Source organism: Mustela lutreola, chromosome 5 (assembly GCF_030435805.1).
Source record: "Mustela lutreola isolate mMusLut2 chromosome 5, mMusLut2.pri, whole genome shotgun sequence".
Taxonomy (NCBI): domain Eukaryota; kingdom Metazoa; phylum Chordata; class Mammalia; order Carnivora; family Mustelidae; genus Mustela; species Mustela lutreola.
Window position 1 is genome coordinate 43,377,433 of NC_081294.1, and position 22,940 is coordinate 43,400,372.

The 22,940-nt window shown below is 37.5% G+C and overlaps 1 protein-coding gene across 3 annotated transcripts in view; it reads left to right on the forward strand.

Moving 5' to 3' along the window:
* Nucleotides 1-22,940, forward strand: part of G3BP1 (G3BP stress granule assembly factor 1) — a 32,776-nt gene that overhangs the window by 7,991 nt on the left and 1,845 nt on the right. For all 3 annotated transcript variants that reach the window (XM_059174094.1, XM_059174095.1, XM_059174096.1), the window contains 10 exons: nt 5,056-5,168; nt 10,095-10,176; nt 10,653-10,826; nt 13,271-13,361; nt 15,164-15,257; nt 16,442-16,643; nt 18,140-18,241; nt 18,659-18,770; nt 18,974-19,102; nt 19,872-19,981. In XM_059174094.1, the coding sequence (XP_059030077.1) occupies nt 5,074-5,168; nt 10,095-10,176; nt 10,653-10,826; nt 13,271-13,361; nt 15,164-15,257; nt 16,442-16,643; nt 18,140-18,241; nt 18,659-18,770; nt 18,974-19,102; nt 19,872-19,981 (1,191 nt within the window). In that variant the 5' untranslated portion in view covers nt 5,056-5,073. The remainder of the gene's footprint in view (nt 1-5,055; nt 5,169-10,094; nt 10,177-10,652; nt 10,827-13,270; nt 13,362-15,163; nt 15,258-16,441; nt 16,644-18,139; nt 18,242-18,658; nt 18,771-18,973; nt 19,103-19,871; nt 19,982-22,940) is intronic.

Genomic DNA, 22,940 nt, shown 5'->3' on the forward strand with positions numbered 1-22,940 from the left:
AACATGCCACTAGTAGTTATTGGATGTTGGTACCTTTTGTCGCATTTTTCTTCTTACTTTAAAAATAATGCATGTTCTCGCCAGGATATTCCAGCAATACAGAGGTGTATGAATTTTATTGTGTGTGTATGTTTTTAAAGATTTTATTTATTTGACAGAGATCACAAGTAGGCAGAGAGGCAGGCAGAGAGAGAGGAGGGGAAGCAGGCTCCCTGCTGAGGAGGATGCCTCGGGGATGCCGGGCTCCATCCCAGGACCCTGGGATCATGACCTGAGCCAAAGGCAGAGACTTTAACCCACTGAGCCACCCAGGAGCCCCAATTTTATTGTTTTTACCGTAGCACTCCATTATATACGTTATTTAGAATGTAACTTCCCATAACATTACAAAGGTGAGTACTTATTCCTTTCGTTTATGTATGTTTTTATATTTGTTTATTTTGCATATTTACACCTGGCTATGTTTATTTTTATTTTTAATTTTTAAATTAAAAAAAATTTTTTTACATCTTGCTATTTTTAAATTTTTTAATACAGTTCATGCATGGGTAGTTCCATAATATAAAATTAACCCTCCCCCACCCCAGATGTGATTAGTGCTCTATTTTTAGTTTGCTAGTGTTGGGATTAAAGTGAGATGAACATTTTGACTTACTTTCTAGTAACTTTTCTCAAGGGAAATACTCCTCATGTCTTTGATGAGTAAAGATTGTTTCAGAAATCTTTTTAGTTCAACAAATTGTTAACCTACCATTAGAATAAAATAGTGTTGTTTAAAAGGAAAATAGGGGCGCCTGGGTGGCTCAGCAGGTTAAGCCTCTGCTTTCGGCTCAGGTCATGAACCCAGGATTGAGACCCAGGTTGGGCTCTCCGCCCAGCAGGGAGCCTCCTTCTTCCTCTCCCTCTGCTGCTCCCCCTGTTTGTGCATGCTCTCCTCTGTCAAACAAATAAAATCTTTGAAAAAAATCATCAAGTCAACTTAGAAATTCTCTGAAAAGTTATTGCTACATTAAGTGCTTGGGCATCTAAGGTACTCTGTAGAAAAATTCTTACTCTCACAGGAATCCTGTATTTTAGTACTGCTAGCAGAATACTTAAATAGTCTTCTGGGGACAGACAGAAAAGGGTGGAATGTGGAAAAGCTTTCCTTAATTAGAGTTAGTTAATTTTATATTAATAGCTAACATTCAGTGCTTACTATTCAATAGACAGTTCTTGCTGTTACAATTTCAGTTTTACAGATGAAAGAACTGTGGGGGCACAGAGATTAAGTTACAGCCCAGGAGCAAAGCAAGTAAATAATGTTGGAGAATTTTTCACAGTGAAAATTGGTTAAAGAAAATTTAGGGGGGTTCTTTTTATTGAATCTCTTTTTTCACTGTTCAGAACTAGAGCACTCAGATTTTCCTTAGACTTGGATGGTTCAGTAAAACTGGCAAACTGAAGGTCATGTTCAGTAACTTTCCCTCCTTAAGGATTTCTTTTTCTTTTTTAAATTTTATTTAGTTAAGGACGGTGTGCACGTGTACCTGTAAGCAGGGGGAGGGAAAGGGCAGAGGGAGAGAATCTCAAGCAGACCCTGCACTGAGTGGGGAGCCTGATGGCAGGCCTCAGTTTCATCACCCTGGGATCATGATGTGAGCCAAATTCAAGGGTTGCATGCTTAACTGACTGAGCCTCCCAGGCACTCCTGAAAGCACTTTTTATATAGAATTTTGGAGGTGTAATTTACAAATGATATAATTATGAAATTTAAGGATTCAGCTTGAATAGTTTTTCTATTGTATATTTATAATCCTCACCCTGAAACAGTTGACCCTTGAACAAGATGAGTTTAAACACTGGAGTCCACTTGTACATGGATTTTTTTTTTTAATAATACAGAATGGTGTTGGAAATGTATTATCTCTTTATGATTTTCTTAATATTTTCATTTCTCTAGCTTTATTTTACAAATACAGTATATAATACATATAACATAGAAAATATGTATAATTGGACTGTTACTGGTTAAGGTTTCTGGTCAGCAGTAGGCTGTTGGTTAAGTTTTTGGGGTGTCAAAAGTTACGGAATTTCAACTGTGGGAGGGTGAGTATTTGAGGTCAACTTTACATACATTTCTCTAATGTATATCTCCAAATACTCAATTATGTTAAACCATTAAGATAATAACGGAAATGTTGGAAACTTGGTAAATGATAGGGATCATAGTATTGTCTTCAGAATTAATAACTCTTAAGAAAAATCTACAAATGAGATGGAGATCAATTTAGCATGTAAATTTTTAGCTTTACTTTTTTTCTTGGCTTTAGGGGGATAACCAGAAATAAAATATTTGTTAATGGTATAATCAAACCAATAAGCTTTCTTTATTCCTTTAATTTGAATTATATAGGTAATCTTGAAGGAGGGGAAAAGAGAAGTTTTAGAGGTGGTCTACAGACTATAATTTTTCTTATGTTTGATACATAATTTGGAGGATTTTTATTATATTGCATAGTAATATTGGGTGAGAAAGTAATATTTGATAAAATGTCTTTTAGTAATTTATCTTATAATGAGACTGCTTGGCAGTGTCTAAGGATGCAGTTAGGTTGATATTACTGGTCTGGTAATGACATTTGTAATATTGACTGGGAATTCAAGAGCAGATGGTGCTCAAGAGAAGTAAGTGCAACTGGAATAGAAAAATAGGGGTTTGCTTAAATAGGGGTTTGCTTAATGTATTCTTTGATTTGTCTGTCTTGTGCAGGTTCCCTTTAAGTTGCTTTTTATATTGTGGATGTATTATATATTTTGGATAATAGAGGAAAGCAAAACTTTCCTTTCAGCCTCTTTATGTATTAGAAAATATGCAAGCACAACTTAATGGAATGAAAATGATACTACCAGTTTCCGAGGAATTGGGAGAGCTATCTTCCATATGTGAAACTAGTGGGATCTGGGAATGTGATGGAATCACATTGGATTTTTTTTTTAAACATTTTATTTATTTATTTGACAGACAGAGATCATAAGTATGCAGAGATGCAGGCGGAGAGAGATGGAGGAGCAGGCTCTCTGCTGATCAGAGAGCCCAATGTGGGGCTCAATCCCAGGATCCTGGGATCATGACCTGAGCTGAAGGCAGAGGCTTTAACCCACTGAGCCACCCAGGCGCCCCAAGAATCACATTGGATTTTTCCTTTTATTTGAGGTTGGGTCAGATGTTAGTGATTTTTAGAGTAGCCAATCCCTTTTAAGAAGGAAAATTTATATGGGAACTGTAATACATATTTAAAAAGCGCAGTTGCTTGGGTTTATAGAAAGTAATGGGAAATACTAAAACTTGAAAACCATAGGCTTAGATGACTGTTAGTATCTTCTCCTGTCTATATCCGTAGCTTTGAAGTTCTGAAAAATTAAGAATCAGTAAAAACATCTGAAATTACCTTTTTTTTTCCTTTGGGACTGTGAGCCACACAAGAAATACAACAATTTCTCATTCTGCCTTAGTCTATGTACATTAGTTTAAGACCTAAGATCCAGATTCTTGTTATTGATATTCTCTTAACCATGCTTACAGGTAAACTGCTCTCCAATATGAGCTATGTTTCGATTGTATTTTGTATTGATCTAGTGCCTGTAATCTGGAGAAAATACAGACTGGCCTTGAACTTGCTTAGATTTTGGTGAAGAATAATACAATGCACTAGATAAGGATAAACAGATCTCCACAGATTGTTCAGGATTGACCAATCAGTTGTTCTGCCTGTCCTTTGAGAAAACAGAAGTAAAATTTCTTGGCCTCTTTTATACTGAAATTGATCTGTACATGTCTCTCTGTTTACCTATGTGTTTAACTTCAGGATGATTTTTATCTCCTCAAATGAAAAGTTGGATTATATCTCATGCCAGATTTTTTTTCCGGAAAGTTTTGTTTTGATAATAACTGACAGTAATTGAGGACTTACTTGTGTGTGTGCCAGCTGCCTCTCTTAATACTCATAGATCATAAGGATACTAACTTTAAATCATGATTTTGAGGTGTTGAGATTATTTTGTTGAGTAATAACATTTTGTTTACCTCACCCATTTTTAGATTATTTTCGGTGTCATCATGAAGTAAGCTCAGAATTTTTAAGATTTTGTGGTTCTTGATTAAAGATACTAAAAAATTTTCTGATTTAGTTAGACTAAAAATGTGATTATATGTGCCTCTATGTCAAAATTTATCACTCTTGAATCTAATACTGCCACAAATAAGAATGTGTTTAGATGGGACGCCTGGGTGGCTCAGTTGGTTAAGCAGCTGCCTTCCACTCAGGTCATGATCCCAGGATCCTGGGATCGAGTCCCACGTAGGGCTCCCGGCTGTTTGGGAGCCTGCTTTCTCCCTCTGCCTGCTGCTCTCCCTACTTGTGCTCACTTGCTCTTTCTCTCTCTCTGACAAATAAATAAATAAAACATTAAAAAAAAAAAAGAATGTGTTTGGAATCTTAGAACCAGAACACTCTTAATTGGGTTTAAAAATACGGAGAAGTTAACGGTAGGGTGCATGCTGGAAATATGTACCTTTGATTTTCTTCTTTTTTTTTTTTTTTTTTAAAGATTTTATTTATTTATTTGACAGAGAGAGATCACAAACAGGCAGAGAGGCAGGCAGAGAGAGAGGAGGAAGCAGGCTCCCTGCTGAGCAGAGAGCCAGATGCGGGGCTCGATCCCAGGACCCTGGGATCATGCCCTGAGCAGAAGGCAGCGGCTTAACCCACTGAGCCACCCAGGCGCCCCTTCTTATATTCATTTTGAAGAAGTTGACTGTTGGGAATAATGAATTCTTTATCGTGAATCGCCCCCTTCCCCTCACTGTTCATCTCATTGCAATAAATTTGACTAAAAATCCTGTCTGTGTGGGTTTTATTTGTTCTTATGATTTTTTAAAACCAAGAACTGTTCTTGTGCCTTGTTGTACTTTGAGTTGGTTTTATTTAAATGATTATATTTCCTCCCCTGCCACTTTCCTCCTTGTACTTGATATTTCACGTTGAACATACTTGACATTTTTTTCTCCCCCAGGTTGAATTGACCAAAGCAATGGTTATGGAGAAGCCTAGTCCCCTGCTGGTCGGGCGGGAATTTGTGAGACAGTATTACACGCTGCTGAACCAGGCCCCAGACATGCTACACAGGTAAGACATTTTTTACCCTGTGAGTACTTATTACTACTAGAGTCTCTTAATGCATCATGCACCTTGTAGGGCTGTTGCATAATAGTGCTTGGTACATAAGAGCCAGTAAATAATTTCTGTTAAAATTATTTTTTATTTTTTATTTTTTTTTTTTTTTTTTTTTTTTTTTTAAAGATTTATTTATTTATTTATTTGACAGAGAGAAATCACAAGTAGGCAGAGAGGCAGGCAGAGAGAGAGAGAGGAGGAAGCAGGCTCCCTGCTGAGCAGAGAGCCCGATGCGGGACTCGATCCCAGGACCCTGAGATCATGACCTGAGCCGAAGGCAGCGGCTTAACCACTGAGCCACCCAGGCGCCCTGTTAAAATTATTTTTTAAAAAGATTATTAAAGATTTATTTATTTATTTATTAAGAGCGTGAGCCTGCACAGGTGCTAGCAAGGGGAGGGGCAAAAGGTGAGGGAGAGAATCCCAAGCAGATTCCCTGCTGACTGTGCAGCCCATGGTAGGACTGTCCCATGACCCTGAGACCATGACCTGAGTTGAAATTGAGAGTCAGATGCTTAATTGAGTGAGCTCCCCAGGTATCCCTAAAATCATAATTTTAAATTGAATATACAAGTAGAAAGAAATTAGACTAAGTTACTTAAACTTACCCATTATCAGAAAAACTGTCTGAGAATGTAAAGGTATATTTATGCTTTTGTTTGTTTTTTTTTGTGCTGTTTTTGATGAACCTTGAATATTTAGTGAATATGTTGAAGACTATTCCTGTAATGATACTTTTGTGTTGATGTGCTTTTAAAAAATTGGGGAAACTTCAGTGGAAATGGTATAGGCTTGTAAATTAAGTTTATGAAGTAAACATGGAAGTTTAGTAAAAACCATGTTTGCAGTTTTTTTCTCTATATGCAGATTTTTTACATACTGTCTTTTAGCTTTTCTACTTGATAATCTGGGGTCCTCCTTAAGGGTACTGCATGTATTAACATTAATTTTAGCATCTCATTTTATAAAGATGTAGCATACTTTAATTCCCACTGATGAATTTTTCTTGGTTGCTTCCATTATTTCCTCTTACAAACAGTCTTACATTATACAGGATTATAGATATGTCTACTTACGTGGACTTGTTAGAATGATTTCTTGTTTCTTTTCTTTATCTTTTTTTTTTAAGATTTATTAGAGCAAGAGCGTGCATGTGCTTGGCAGGGACAGAGGGAGAGGGAGAGAGAGTCCTAAGCAGACTTCTTACTGAATGTGGAGCTGGATATGGGGCTCAATTTTATGACCCTGAGATCAAGACCTGAGCTGAAACCAGGAGTTGGACATTTACTAACTGTGCCACTGAGGCGCTCCTAGAATATTTCTTAGAGTTTCTAAAATGTGTATTTGCTGGCCCAGACTATTTTCCTCTATACTTTGATGAGCTTGCATATTAGATACTACATGCTTATTGGGTGCAAAAGGAAATTTATAAATTTGTTTTGAATTTTGCTCTGAAAATGGAAAATACCTCATATTCTTTTAAGGCTTTATAGTTTTCCAATTTTACATGTTTCTTATAGGTCTTTACAGAAACCTTTAGTAAAGCATTGTTAGGATAGCTTTATTTTGCAGATAAAGATGGTAAGAGGTTAAAAATTTGCTGGTGCTGACATGAGTATTAACTGATTGAACAGGTTTTAAAGCTTTTTTCTTTTTTCTTTCTTTTTTTTGTTTTAAGATTTTATTTATTTATTTGACACAGAGAGAGAGATCACAAGTAGGTAGAGAGGCAGACAGAGGTGGGAGGGGGAAGCAGGCTCTCCTCTGAGCAGAGAGCCCGATGTGGGGCTCGAACCCAGGACCCCGAGATCATGACCTGGACTGAAGGCAGAGGCTTAACCCTCTGAGCCATCCAGGTGCCCTATTCCTTTTTTCTTTTTATGTTTTATGTCAGAATTTGATTCTGTGCCCTCAGGTTAGATAAGTTTGGAAATTTGAAAAGGAGCAGGAGTTGAAAGATAATTAAATGAATCAATATGTTTCTTGTCAATATTGATATATATTGATGCCAGCACCTCTTTTTTCACATTTATCTCTGAAGTACAGCTTAGATACACAGGCATATCTCATTTTATTGTGTTTTGCTTTATGGTGCTTTGCAGATATTTTGCAAATATTTTTCAAATTTTTTTATTATTGTATTTGTTAATGGTAATCTGTGATCACTGACCTTTGCTGTTACTATAGTTATATTGGGGTTCATGCCCATCCATATAAGACCATGAACTTAATGTTCAATGAATGTTTTGTGTCTTCTGACTCCTCCCTTGATGGCTGTATCCCATCTCTCCCTGTTCCCTGAGACGCAACAATATTGAAACTAGGCCAGTTATTTAACCTTATTATAATTGCTTTTTACTGTTAAGTGAAAGGAAGAGTCCCATATTTCTTCCTTAAAAGCTACAAGTAAGCTTAATGAGGAGAGAATGCTGAAAGCTAGATAGGACAGGCCAAAAGCTAGACCTCTTGGGTCAGTTAGTTAAGTTCTGAGTACAAAGCAGAAGTTTTTGAAATTAAAAGTGCTACTGGAATGAACACACAAGTAATAAGAAAGCAGAACAGCCTTATTGTGGATATGGAGAAAGTTTGAGTAGTTTGAAGATTGAATAAGCCACAACATTCCATTAAGCCAAAGCCTAGTCCAGAGCAAGGCCCCTACTCTTTAGTTTTGTGAAGGCTGACAGGTGACACAGCTGCAGCAATAGAGTTTGAAGCTGGCAGACATTGGTTCATGAGGTTTTAAGGGAAGAAGCTGTTTCCATAAACTGAAAGTGCGAGGCAAAGCAGCAAGTGCTGATGTGGAAGCCGCAGCGAGTTCTTCAGAAGATCTAGCTAAGAGAATTAATGAAGGCGGCTATACCACACAACAGATTTTCAGGGTAGATGAAACAGCCTTATATTGCTGGAAGTGATTCATGGGAAGATGTCAAAATATCAAGATGAACAGGAGTGAAGAAGTTGATTCCAGATGATTTTCATGGGTTCAAAACTTTAGTGGCGGAAGTAACTGCAGATGAGGTGGAAATAGCAAGAGAATGAGAATGAGACGTGGAGCCTGAAAATGGGACTGAATTGCTGCAATAACTCTAAGACTTTAACAGATGAGGAACTGCTTATGGATGAGCAAAGAAAGTGATTTCTTGAATGGGATCTACTGGTGAAGACTCTGTAAAGATTGTTGAAATGGCAACATGATAGGTTATTATATAGAATGAGTTGTTAAGGCAATGTCAGGATTAACTGAGGATCAACTCACAGTTTCGAAAGAAGTTCTGTGAGTAAAATGCTATCAAACAGCATCACACACTGTAGAGAAATTGTTAGTGAAAGGACGAGTCAGTTGATGGGGAAAACTTCATTGTTGTCTTTAAGAAATTGGCATGGCTACCCAGCCTTCTGCATGTTCCACCCTGATCAGTCAGCAGCCATCCACATTGAGGTAAGATCCTCCACTAGCAAAAAGATTGGGACTAACTGAAAGCACAGGTGATGGTTAGCGTTTTTAGCAATATAGTGTTTTTTAATGTATGTGCACTGTTTTTATAGAATTACTGTTGCACACTTGATAGACTATAGTGTAGACATAGCTTCTGTATGCACTGGAAAACCAAAAAAGCTTTTCAACTCTATTTATTGCAGTATTCTCTTCCTTGTGGTCTGGAACGGAACTTGAAGTGTCTGTGAGATGATGCCTGTAATGAAAAGTGGATTAGCCAGGGGCGCCTGGGGGGCTCAGTGGGTTAGGCATTTGCCTTCCGCTCAGGTCATGATCCCAGTGTCCTGGAATCAGGTCTTGCGTTGGGTTCCTTGCATAGGAGGGGATCTGCCTCTCCCTCTGCCCATCTCTCTCCCTGCTTGTGTGTGCCCTCTCTCTCTGACAGGAAAAAGTGGATTAGCCATCAGTGAACTGATTCATTGGCTCACTCAAGCCTTTTATAGCTTTAAAATTTGCAGGGTCTACTTGGGGTAACTGTGGGCCCTAATCTGTCCTCTTTTTGGGAGGGCAGACAGAACCAGGATGTCGAATGACGTGTATGGGTTCATTTGTGAAAAGTTGTATACCTGTAGTGTAGCTATCAAGAAATTCTAATAGCAGTTATCTCTGCATTGTGGCACTTTTGGTTGTATCTGTGTCAGGTTTTCCTGATCCAGTATTAAAATGAAAACAAAACAGTTGAGGATATAGATGAATTAAAGCTATGGGAACTTAAAATTTGAAGCTCTTAGTGCATCAGCAGAATTGTTAAATTACTTTTAAACCTTCAACTGCATGAGTTACTGGGTTTTTATTTTATTTCACGTTAAGTAGGCTCTGTGCACATCATGGAGCCCAACGTGGGGCTTGAACTCTCAGAACCCTGAGATCAGGGTCTCAGCCGAGATCAAGAGTTGCACTTAAATGACTGAGCCACACACCTGTCCAGTAACTGGGTTTTTCTTGGAAACCCCTCACGTGCATTCTCAGATCTATAGAAGGATTGGATTCTCCAAGCCTATGAGAGGGTATAGATGGCCTTACTTGTATCTAAACTGCCTGTTGGCTTCTAGAGTGAAAACAGAAACTTCTGTTTGATTCTAAGTATCCTTCCTGACATGAACTAAAAGATCTTTACCAATACAATCATCCTACTATGAAATCTGGAGCTTATGTCTTATAAAATAAGTGTTCTGCCTCATTGACCAAATCTGTTTCTGTTCAGCAAATATTGAATGACATGAAGGAAGGGGGTAGATTTAAGATTCCATACAGAGATGAAAAAGAAAACACATCTTGCTTTCAGGAGTCTGCCATTGAGGCAAGTGGGTACCAAACAAAAAATAAGTATCTAGTCTTAGGCTACTTGAAACTGACAAGAAAATTGTCTCTCTGTTTTTCAGGTTTTATGGAAAGAACTCTTCTTATGTCCATGGGGGATTGGATTCAAATGGAAAGCCAGCAGATGCTGTCTATGGACAGAAAGTAAGCATCCCAGGCTTTCTGCAGCTTGTTAACGCAACTAGAAAATAACCCATACAATTGAGGCAGATATGTATTTGGTAGATTTACTGATACTTAAAGATCAAATTTCCATATTTCTTTTTTAGAAATTTTGGTATTCGTAATGATTTGGTAAATACAGCCATTGGAAAGCTCAGAGTGTCATATTTGTTCATTTTGAATCCTGTAGTCTGAAGGTTTTTTGTTTAGGAGATATTTTGTTTTAGCATGAGGATCATTCATTTAAACATTTTAGGTATGTCAATTCAGGACAGTTCTAAAAAGTTCAAGGTGGTCACTGGGAATAAACTGTTCTAAGGCAAATTTAGAGTATGGGCTGTGTAGTTTGTAATTTAAGTATGCAAACTAACTCTACTTGTGTTGTATCAGGAAGTTCTTTTTTGTTGGAAATTGTGTAAATGTTACATAAGTCATTAACTCCTGCTTTGATTCCTTAGGAGATCCATAGGAAAGTGATGTCACAAAACTTTACCAATTGCCACACTAAGATTCGCCATGTTGATGCGCATGCCACTCTGAATGATGGTGTAGTGGTCCAGGTGATGGGCTTGCTCTCTAATAACAACCAGGCTTTGAGGAGATTCATGCAGACATTTGTCCTTGCTCCTGAGGTATGAAAAAAGAAACAATGAAAGTTTGTGCATATCTTTTAAGAAACTATTCATTTTGAATTTCAAACTTAGAGAAAAGTCATAATAATAGTACAGCAATTCATACTCCTTACCTAGAACTACTGCTAGCACTTGCCTATATGTTTGTAATTCTTTTTCTGTTTACCTGTCATTTTAACTCAAAGTCATTTGAAAATAGGTTGGAGACATCAAGCCTAGTCATCCTTAGATAATTCAGTGAGCATTTCCTAAGTGTAAGGTATACTCTTTCATAACCATAGTACAGTTACCAATTTAGGAAGTACTGATGTTAATACAGTTAGGATTCTGTAGCCCATATTTAAATTTTGGTGTTTGTTCCAGTAATATCCAATGTATTTTTTTTTCCTAGTCCAAGATTCAATCTGAAGTTACACATAATATGGCTGTCATGTCTCTTCAGTCTCCTTTAATGTGCAGTAATTCTTTTTTTGTTTTTTATGGCATTGACATTTTTAAAGAGCGCAAAGTACTTTGTAGACTATCTCAGTTTGAATTGTCTATTTCTTTATGATTAGATTTAGGTTATACACACATTAGTCTTTTAGTGCCTCACATTAGGAAGGCACTGGATGTCATTTAGTCCTATCTATTAGTGATGTTAACAATTAATGACTAAGTTAAAGTGATGTCACCACGTTTTGCCACTGTGAAGGTAGCATTTTTATTTTTCTTAATAGTAAATTGTGGTTGCTGTCTTTGAGACTATCTTGTTCTTCATCAGACTTTGCTAGTTTTAGCATCATTGTTGCTGGAGTCACCTGCCACTCTGATGGTAATAAATGGTGATTGTCAATTTCTATCATTTGGTATTAATTAGTTGGCATTTTACAGTACTCTGCCTTCTATCTGCTGTTATTTGTGGAGTCTGTTTATTTCATGGATTTAAACCACTAATTAATGTCTGTGAACCACTAGTTAATGTCTAAAATACCCCAGATCTATTAAGTCTGAGCTCTTTCAAGCTGGCTTCTGTTACTTGTTTTGGCAAAGGGACCACTTCATAACTTTTGTGAAACAAGATGTTTTAGTCTCATCTCGGACTCTCCGTGCTCCAGCCCTAGTGCTTGTTTGGCATCTGCTATTTCTTCAAGGAGTCATGGTTCTTTTTAGTTAACCATGCTTGTCACGAAAGGGCCACACGTTTATGTTGAATAATTACATTTGTACTGTCTTCCTGACTGGTGCAGACTGAATGGAGTCAGGGCACCTATCTGCATAAGCATGTAGAAGTGGCTCAATAGCGATTAGATGTTTTCTCTAGCATTGTCCTTAAGATAATTTTCTGTCTGGAATGATGAATCTAAAGCCCCATTCTTTTTACTGTTAGAATATACTTATTATCTTTTTACTGTTAGAATATACTTATTATCTTTTTGAAAAATTACAGGTTTTTAGTCATGAATTTTTTTTTTTTAAAGATTTTATTTATTTATTTGAGAGAGAGCATGAGCGAGGAGAAGGTCAGAGGGAGAAGCAGACTCCCCATGGAGCTGGGAGCCCGATGCGGGACTCGATCCCGGGACTCTGGGATCATGACCTGAGCCGAAGGCAGTCGTCCAACCAACTGAGCCACCCAGGCATCCCTAGTCATGAATTTTAGAGGATGGCTTAGATTATCTGTAGAATGAACTTGATGGACTTCTAACTATACAAAGAATCATGTGGAATATGATTACCAATTTTTCCAGTTAAAGTTCCTTTTCCTGTTAAAGAGGAAGAATCTAACATTATCTTAATATGATGCATTGTTACATGAACTGTCTCAAAGCAAATACTAATACTCAAAGCTGTAAGATGGTTTTTTTTGGGGGGTGGGGAAACAAATGAGACAGTGTTAGACACTGAAGACCTAGTTAATGACATAGTTGGATTTATACTCTGATGTGTCTTACCTAGTGTGGGCACACCTTTCAGCTGTACCATCATTGAGTGCTTATATCAATATTGTTGGATACAGATTAAAGGAATTTTAAATACCTGCTGTGGTTGGTAGTTTGTATTTATTGTTCAAAAAATGATTTGAGGTATGCGGCATCTTATATACTTAGACTTTTACCAATGTTTGGATATTCGTCTGGTGGTATTTTAAGGAAGCAATATATTTGACTGTGGTTTTTAATGGCTATAATGTAGAGCAGGGTTTTTCATGGTGTTACTAATAACATTTTGGGCAAATAATTTCCTTGTGGCTGGCTGTTCTTGTATTGTGGGATGTTTAGCAGCACCCTTGCTCTCTTCTCAAGCTTCAGTTGCACTCCCCATGTGAAAACTGAAATCTCTCCAAACACTGTCAAATGTCTTCTCTTGGTGCATATTTTCCATAGCTGAGAATCACTGGTGTAGGGTGGTTTGGCTTTTTGAAAGTCTGCTGAATAAATGAAAAGTTTTTGTTGGCATTGCAGGGCTCTGTTGCAAATAAATTCTACGTTCACAATGATATCTTCAGATACCAAGATGAGGTCTTTGGTGGCTTTGTAACTGAGCCTCAGGAGGGTAAGTTACTTGTCTAAATTTTTTTTTAATTTTTTTTTTTTTTTTATGTCATGCGGTTGACTTGAAGAGAGTGTGGGTTTCTTTTTTTTTTTTTTTTTTTTTTTTTAAAGATTTTTATTTATTTACTTGAGAGAAAGACAGTGAGAGAGAGCATGAACGAGGAGAAGGTCAGAGAGAGAAGCAGACTCCCCATGGAGCTGGGAGTCCGATGCGGGACTCGATCCCGGGACTCCAGGATCATGACCTGAGCCGAAGGCAGTCGTCCAACCAACTGAGCCACCCAGGCATCCCGAGAGTGTGGGTTTCTTGAATGTTTTTATTACAGTCTATATTCTTCATTAATAACTTCTAATTGTCAAGATGGAGGAAGGGTCTGAGTTTTTATACCTGTGTGGAACTAATAGGTTAGCTTTTTTCTGGAAGACCTAAAACTCCTTAGTAATAGGTAATTACTCACTGCAACAGTGTTAAGCATTTTTGCCACAGTTTCCACGGGACACCATGAAGTCCAGATGATACCTTCATCGGAGTGGGGTTCATTATAGGAGTGGAACCTTAAGTTTAAGGAATCAAAATCTTTATAATGGGCAGTAAACATACCTGCCCTGTGCTGTATAAAATGTTCTTTAAAGATAGTTTGTAACAAAGGGTAGCGTTGCCGTAGTTGTAATATGTGCAGATACATGAGAAACCCATGACGAATTGTCTCTAAACACTAGTTATAGTCAGTATATTAGTGTTTTCTATGTGGCTGAAATGAGTCTTAAGTGCTTTATATTTACTGTGTAATACAACAGGCAGGCTTATAAGTAAGTACTTTAAGTACTGTTTTCATTTAATGGATTAGGGCACTGAGATGCAGAGAAGTAATTTGCTTGATACTGTATAGCTAGTTAGGTGGTAGAGCCAGCATTGGATTATGGACAGTATGACCTCACACTCCCATGTTCGTAACCCAAACACTGTAATAGCCTTAATTCTGTCCTTAGAGCCTTTGCCGTGATACCACCAAATTGCTGCATTTGCTTTATTTATTTATTTATTTCATTACTTCTTTTTATTTTAGTTTCGTATGTGAGATAAGTGATTCCATACTTCCATGTAATACTGTTGCTCATTACCCATACACATACACCTCTTAATCCCCAACACGCATTTAACCCATCCTTCCACCCACCTCATTGCTTTTTTGATAATGATGAGCATTGTGAAAGTGAATATAAAACTGAACTATGAACAACATGGAGCACTCCACACACAACCCCCCCAAATTGAAAGTCCCAGTGTAACTTTTCATTCTACAAAAACTGAACTGCTAATAGCCCATTGTTGACTGGAAACTTTACTGATAACATAAATAGTCAATAACACATTTTTTGTATATGTATTATATACTGTATTCTTAAGGTAAAGAAAAGGAAATATTGTTAAAACCTTTATAAGGGGGAGCGCCTGGGTGCCTCAGTCATTAAGCGTCTGCCTTTGGCTCAGGTCATGATACTAGGTTCCTGGATCTAGCCCTGAGTCGGGCTCCCTGCTCAGCAGGGAGTCTGCTTCTCTCTTTTCCACTCCCTCTGCTTGTGTACACTCTCTAGCTGTCTCTGTCTCTCTCTGTAAAATAAATAAAATTAAAAAAAAAAAAACTTTATAAGAAAGAGAAAGTACATTTATAGTACTGTAGTGTATATATTTGTCAAGAATATATAAGTGGACCTGCATAGCTCAAACCCTTTTGTGCAAGGGGCACCTGTATTTGAGAATTAAATAAGCACTAATTACTTGAAATTTGTTTTCTTACACAGAATCTGAGGAAGAGGTAGAGGAGCCTGAAGAAAGACAGCAGACACCTGAGGTGGTACCCGATGATTCTGGAACTTTCTATGATCAGACTGTCAGGTAAGAAAAACTTTGTTCAGCTGTCAGGAGCTGCATGAGAATTTAATTGTCTTGTTTTCCCCTTTGTTAGAGGGAAGTCATATTCTCTCAGAATTATGTCAGAATAGAACAGTAATTTCTTAGAAAAAGGTTTTGCTTTTGATGATCTGAACTGAGAAAAGTGCTATGACTTGCTTGGCAGTAAGTGAAAAATAGGTTCTGGGATTTCTTATCAAGTAATACATGAAGGCATTGCATTAGGTGCTTTGGGGGGCATAAATTTGTTCAAGGACTTAAAGATCAGGCATACATTGGTAAAAATTCAGACATGAATTAAATAGCAGTTAGTTTCATTAATTAACTCAGACACTAAATGTGTGACTGTTTTAAGCTGTGTTTTTTCCTCTGCATCCAGAACAGAAATTTGTTTGATAGGAATAGAAATGAGTATCTACTAGATGCTATGTGATATGAAACTGTTGGTGTTAGTATTTCGTGATTAAAGGATATTTTTATGTATTTCTCAAGGTGTGGTGATGGACTATAACCACATTACTTACCTGGGTTGCTGGTTGAAAATAATCTGTTGTCCCACCAAAAACATGCCAAATGGCCCCCCCCCCCCGAGTTTCCAGGGGGAAAACTGCAACATTAACATTCATTTTGATTTAAGAGCTAGTATTCTGAATTGTAACTGGTTTCTTTATAATGAGAGGCTTTTTTGGTGGTAAAAATTGCATAATATAAAATTTACCTTCTTAACCATTTGTAAGTGCACTGTGTAGTAATGTTTATATGCACATAATTGTGCAGCAGATCTCTAGAACTTTACATCTCACAAAACTACAACTATACCCATTGGAAAACTCTTTTCCCCTTCCTACAGCCTGTTAATCTTTTGTTATGTGTGGTAGGTAAATTGTGAGAGTTTCTGTGTTGTAACAGAAACCATAATTTGGTTCATTTCAATTTATTTTGATGTATTTGCTTATCAGAATTTAGAAAATCTGATTGCAGTTAAGATTTGGTCATTGATTGCTGTATGAAAAAGTTGTCTTGTTAATATTCAGATATGGAATTCCTAGATTTTTTTTGGAGAGAGGGAGCTATTTTTTGGTTCAGGTCTCTATAGTTAATAAATACTTGGGAATTTCTTGCTAAATCAGTAGAGGCAGAATGATATTTCTCAAATTTTCCTATGAAAGCAATGACTTAGAAGAACATTTAGAGGAACCTGTTGCTGAACCAGAGCCAGATCCTGAACCAGAACAAGAACAAGAACCTGTTTCTGAAATCCAAGAGGAAAAGTCTGAGCCAGCACTGGAAGAAACTGCTCCGGAGGATGTGCAGAAGAGTTCTTCCCCAGCACCTACAGACATAACTCAGACAGTACAGGAAGACTTGAGGGTATGCAATGTGTCTTTATTCTTACTCTGTTTCTGGTTTATTTTTAAAGATCTTTCTTTTCCTTTATTATTGTTACATTGGCTTTTGTAGGCACACTTTACGGTTCAGGGAAATTTCTTACGTATTGAGCCATACCTCAGATAAGAAGTAAATTGCATATCATTTTATATAAGTAACTGTCCTCCTCTCCCAAGGCAACTTGAATACTTTATATTAGAGCAGAAATTTCAGATGCTATTTTATCACCATATCCTTAACCTCTTATTTTTTAAATACTTTGTTTCAAATCGCGACTTGTTTCTTAAAACCAGTAAGTGATAGTGTATCTTTTTGAAAAATATCATGGCACAATAGACTTATTCCTGCTTTTTTCCTGAAATCTACTTGAGGATAACTTTACAGTAGAAGTAGAAACAAACTGTGAAATGTAGCTAGTCTTCTAATTAGAATACTTGATTTCAAAAATTTTGTAACTTTTCAGTTAATCCTGAGTCTCCTCAGGGTGATGATAACTGAAATCACAGAACCTTTACATTTGATGCTCTGTGAAGGAATATGTTTTAATGCCATATATATATATATGTATATATATATATACACATATATATATATTAGACAAAAAGATATATATAATATATATATTATATATATTCAGGGTTCTTACGCCATTTATCAGTTAATTCAAGTGCTTCTGTGCTAGGCGTTATTCTAGGTATGGGAGCTATTGGTAAAACATAGTATTCTTGGTCTCTCTCTTGCAGTGATTAGGGGAGTAGGAAAGAGAAATGTGAAATGACTTAAGCTTGCAGGTAGAAAAGTAGGTTGGAATGGGAAGGTGCTGTTGTTGTCCTGGAGAGAAATACTGATAACCTGGGGTTAAGGTTGTGGCAGTGAAGATAGAAGATAAATAGGAAGATTTGGTAAATTTGATATGGATTGAAAAGGTGTTAAGGTAATTCTAAAGTTGTCATTGAATTGATGCTTGTACCATCAGTTGGGGGAATCATGGGAGAAAGAGCTGGTTTTGGAGGGGAGAATTTTCTTAGATTCACAAACCTGAAATTGAGTGAAAAGAGCTTTTTTTTTTTTTTTTTTAAGATTTTATTTATTTGACACAGACATAACGAGAGAGGGAACACAAGCAGGGGAAATGGGAGAGGGAGAAGTAGGTTTCCCACTGAGCAGGGAGCCGGATGTGGGGCTCAATCCCAGGACCCTGGGATCACAACCCAAGCTGAAGGCAGACGCTTAACTTACTGAGCCACCCAGATGCCCCAAAAGGAGCTTCTTAAGATGCTAAACCTTTCATTTTTTGCTGTACTTACTAGTCCTAGGGAATTTTATTACTAAATTTTCTAAGTAGGAGGAAAAAAAGGAATCTCGAGATACTCCATTCTACCTGTGAAAATGTGATTCCTATATAGAAGAAATGAAGAACTAACAGCTTTTATATTCTTTTGGTATGGGTAATCAACTAATGTTTTTTGTTCCTTTAGACATTTTCTTGGGCATCTGTGACCAGTAAGAACCTTCCACCCAGTGGAGCTGTTCCAGTTACTGGGATACCACCTCATGTTGTTAAAGTACCAGCTTCACAGGTGAGTTTCTAAGCTTGTATATTAGGCACATTTGCCTGTATTTCATGTCATTAGGTTTCATTGTAGGTTTAGAGAATGTTGGAACTGGTACATAGAGAAGAGGTGGTTTTTTAGTAATTTTGTGAGAGAATTGTCATTTTTTCCTTTAGATTTATTTATTTGAGAGAGAAAGCATGAGTGTGCTTTTGTGCACGAGGGGAGGGACGGGGCACGCCCACTCTGCACTGAGTGCAGAGTACCGCATCGGGCTGCATCCTGGGACCCTGGGATCGTGACCTGAATTGAAACTCAGCTGACAGCTACCCAGGCGCCCCTGTCATTTTCTCTTTTAAACCTTATTGTCAGCTAAGAAACTTTATAAGAAAAAAGGTCAGCTTGCTTTGTTTTTAAACAGAAGTTTACTTCTACATTTTTCAGCCTCGTCCGGAGTCTAAGCCTGAGTCTCAGATTCCACCGCAGAGACCTCAGAGGGATCAAAGAGTGCGAGAACAACGAATAAATATTCCTCCCCAGAGGGGACCTAGACCAAGTAAGCGCCCAGAAGGGTGACTTCTCTAGGTGGGGGGGAATACGAGGTGAGAGCTTGTTTCTTAGGGGTGGTTGATATTTTCTACTTTAAAAAATTCTGGAGTTAATGGAATTTCCTGGGTTTAGGGGTGGAAAAAAATATTATTGAATGAAATAGTCACTGAAAATTGTCTTTCTCTGTCTTTCATTGCTGTTTTTGTTAAGTCCGTGAAGCTGGTGAGCAAGGTGATGTTGAGCCCCGAAGAATTGTGAGACACCCTGATAGTCACCAACTTTTCATTGGCAATCTGCCACATGAAGTAGACAAATCGGAGCTTAAAGATTTTTTTCAAAGTAGGTTGAGTTTTATTTATTTATTTTTGATTTATACATTTTTCTTTTTTTTTAAGATTTTGTTAATAGAGAACAAGAGACTGAGAATAAGTCAGGGGGAGGGGCAGAAGGAGAAGCAGACTCCCTGCAGAACAGGAAGCCCAACCTGGGATTCCATCCCAGGACCCTGGGGATCATGACCCCAGCTGAAAGCAGACACTTAACTGTTAGAGCCACTCAGATGCCTTAAGTAGGTTGAGTTTTAAACACTTGATTCATCTAATGCAGTGTTGTCCAGTAGAAGTACATAAGACACATACATAATATTAAGTTTTCTAGTGGCCACATTTTATTTTATTTTTTTAGTGGTCATATTTTACTTTATTTTTTTTAAAGATTTTTTAAAAATTTATTTGAGAGAGTGGGAGAGAGCATGAGAGGGGAGAAGGTCAGAGGGAGAAGCAGACTCCCCATGGAGCTGGGAGCCCTCTGGGGGACTCAGTCCTGAAAACTCCAGGATCATGACCTGAGCTGAAGGCAGTCACTTAACCAACTGAGCCACCCAGGCACCCTAGTGGTCGCATTTAAAAAGTAGAAAGAAACAGGAGAATTTAAGTATTTTACTTAACTCAATGTATCTAAAACATTTCAACATGTGAAAATGAGAGATTTTGTTTTTCTTTATTACGTCTTTGAAGTCCAGTGTGTATTATACGTAATGGCACTTCTTATTTTGGAATTTGGAATTGTGTTCTAATCAGTTATTTGAGAATCTGTGTTTCTCTTGCAGGTTATGGGAATGTGGTGGAGCTACGCATTAACAGTGGCGGGAAATTACCCAATTTTGGTTTTGTTGTGTTTGATGACTCTGAGCCTGTTCAGAAGGTCCTTAGCAACAGGGTAAGCAGTTTTTCATCTTGATTTTTTTCTTTATTTTGACAGGAGTATCTTGGATCTTTGAATGTATTCATCCTTCAAACTGTGTCTTAGGAGTAAAGTACAGTTAGTTCCCACATGTTTGGGTAATAAATTCCATGATGATTGGCCATAATTCTTAAAAGATTTGCCTGAAAGTTTAACAAAACTTCTGTCTACAATAACTTAATTTTGGAGCCATTGAATGAAAAAAGATTGAAATAACTAATAGTTACCAGTGCACTGAAATTTATGCAGATTTCTTTCCTTGAGTGGGTTTCTGATTTTGGAGATGAAATACAGTGTTAACCTTGAGCGGCGATAACTTAGGAGCCAGCTTCCTCTGGGCAATTTTGATATATGACTGTTTTCTGGGCCTAACTATGAGGAGCTTCTCCTTTTATTCTCTGACTTGTCGAGGTTGGAGTCAGCCTGCCTGGAACCACTTTTATTAACAGATCTCTTCTTACCAGTCACTTTCTAATAATAAGAGGGATTTTGTAGAATTGGAATCTTATTACTGTATAGTTCTTAAGGAACCCTTCCCTTCCCGCACATCTTTCATTAGTAAAAAATAACTTTTTAGTATTAGTCGTGGTAGTAGTAGAAAAGAACAAAAGTGTAAATATTTATTTACTGAGATGGGTGTGTGAGAGTTTAAAAATCTCACTTTTTAAAAATGAGGTGATGGGGCACGTGGGTGGCCAGTGGGTTAAAGCCTCTGCCTTCGGCTCAGGTCATGATCTCAGGGTCCTGGGATCGAGCCCTACATCGGGCTCTCTGCTCAGCAGGGGGCCTGTTTCCCTCTCTCTCTCTGCCTGCCTCTCTGCCTACTTGTGATCTCTCTGTCAAATAAATAAATAAAAAAATCTTTTAAAAAAATGAGGTGAAATTCACATAAAATCAACCATTTTAAAGTGTAAAATTAGGGCTTTTAATTTTACATATTGTTGTGCAACCTGTCTTGCTAGAAAACATTTTTATCAGAAGTAAACTCTTCATTAAGCAGTCCTTTCCCGTATCCTCTCTCCCCAGCCCTCGGCAACAACTAATCTTTCAGTCTCTGCAGATTAAAACTACACATTTTATTAATCATGTAGATCATTATTTCCCAGAGGTTCCACAGAATCTGATGTTCTTCACAGTGTTGATGGTTATATATAGTATATCGTTTAATGTTGTGAGCCTTAATTTGTGACTGTGTATTTATCTTTCAAACTATTCAGCCACTGTTTTTATGAAGCATCTCCTGAGTAGAGAATGGTGGCTTATCTTAGCATAGCCACAGCATACTGAACTTGGAAATGTCCCATAGGCTTTGTGCATAAATCCATTATTCAGCATGCAAAAAGGATCCAGTGGCCAGTCTTTTTGGTGCAGGCTTGAATTCATCCTTAGAGGATCTGTTATTCTCAATGGGCCAAAAGAGGTCAGACCTGGTAACTGGCTTCTTAGTTGTCCAAGGTTAAGAGGTCTGTTTCATTTAATGTACCTGGATAAGCCCATGCATCTTTGTGCATGAAAATATTTTGAAATAAAATTTACTCAGAAAGGAGTTGTATGTTTGGTACATTTTTCTCATTCAGATTGCTTCTGCCCTTTTGATAACAGCTCAGAGATGTCTTCAGTTACAATCTTTTGAAACATACCCAGCCCCAACCTCTCTCCCCTTATCTTTCAGACTTTAATATGGTTTTATTTTTTCATTGTATATAGAATATTGTCTGGAACAGGGCTTCAGATTAATATGTGAAGAGATTATATAGTGTGAATATTAAGAAGTTACATAAATATTTTTAATATTGTAGTATTAACATATTTATAAATGTACAAGTACAAATACACATTTAATCAGAATTTTATTTTTTAAAAAATATTTTATTTGAGAGAGGGAGTGTGAGAGAGGGCATGAGCAGAGGGATAGGCATAGGGACAAGCAGACTCCCCGCTGAGCAGGAAGCCCAACATGGAGCTTGATCTGGGATCATGACCTGACCTGAAAGCAGATGCTTAACTGACTGAGCCATCCAGGCACCCCTAATCAAAATTTTAAATGTGTTACTATTAGAGTTCTAAAAAGGCCTTTTTGGGGTGCCTGGGTGTCTCATTTGAACATCTGCCTTCATCTCAGGTTGTGATTCCAGGGTCTCTGCTCAGCAGGGAACCTCCTTCTCTCGGCCTGCCGCTCCCCCTGCTTGTGATCTTTCTCTGACAACTAAATAAAATCTAAAAAAAAAAAGGTTTCCTCCTCCCTCCCATTATGCAGGTTTCTTAATGTGTACTTTCACATCACTTCTTTGTCCTTTGGGAGCTTCAGGTGAAGCTTGCCTTTCCCTCTTCTCACTGTGTTGGCACTCCTACCATACTCTCTTCAATAATTTGTATTTGTACAGAAATAGCTTCTGTAAGACTGATGACCGTGGTGTTTGGCTGTAATATAGCATTGTGGTGTAAAGTGTATACTTGCCTCTCAGGATGCCTTCATTTACATTCAGCTTCCATCGCTTATTAGGTTGTGACCCATGTGTTAGTTCCTTAACCTTGCTGGCCCTTAGTTTTCTCATCTCTCAAGTAGATGTAATGATAGCCCTCAGATGGTTGTGAGTGTTAAGTGAGATAGTAGGTGTGAACTATACAGAACACTTCTTTGCAGAGTAAGCAGTGTTAGATACTTTAAAGAAATACGTCACTTAGAAAACCAGTGCGTGCCAGTGAGGAGCATAAATTGAGTTCATTGGAATCTTGAGTAACTGTTTTCTACTTTAGATCTGTTTGGCTAAAAGGAAGGCCCAAGATGTAGTGTGGATGTATCTTTTTTACCTTTGCTAAGCTCTGTTATCTTTATTTAATCTTCAGTATTTCCCCAAAATTTGTTAACACAAATAGCATTCTGTTACAGTTCTGTTTAGATGAAATTAATGATGTTTTGAGATAGATATGTACT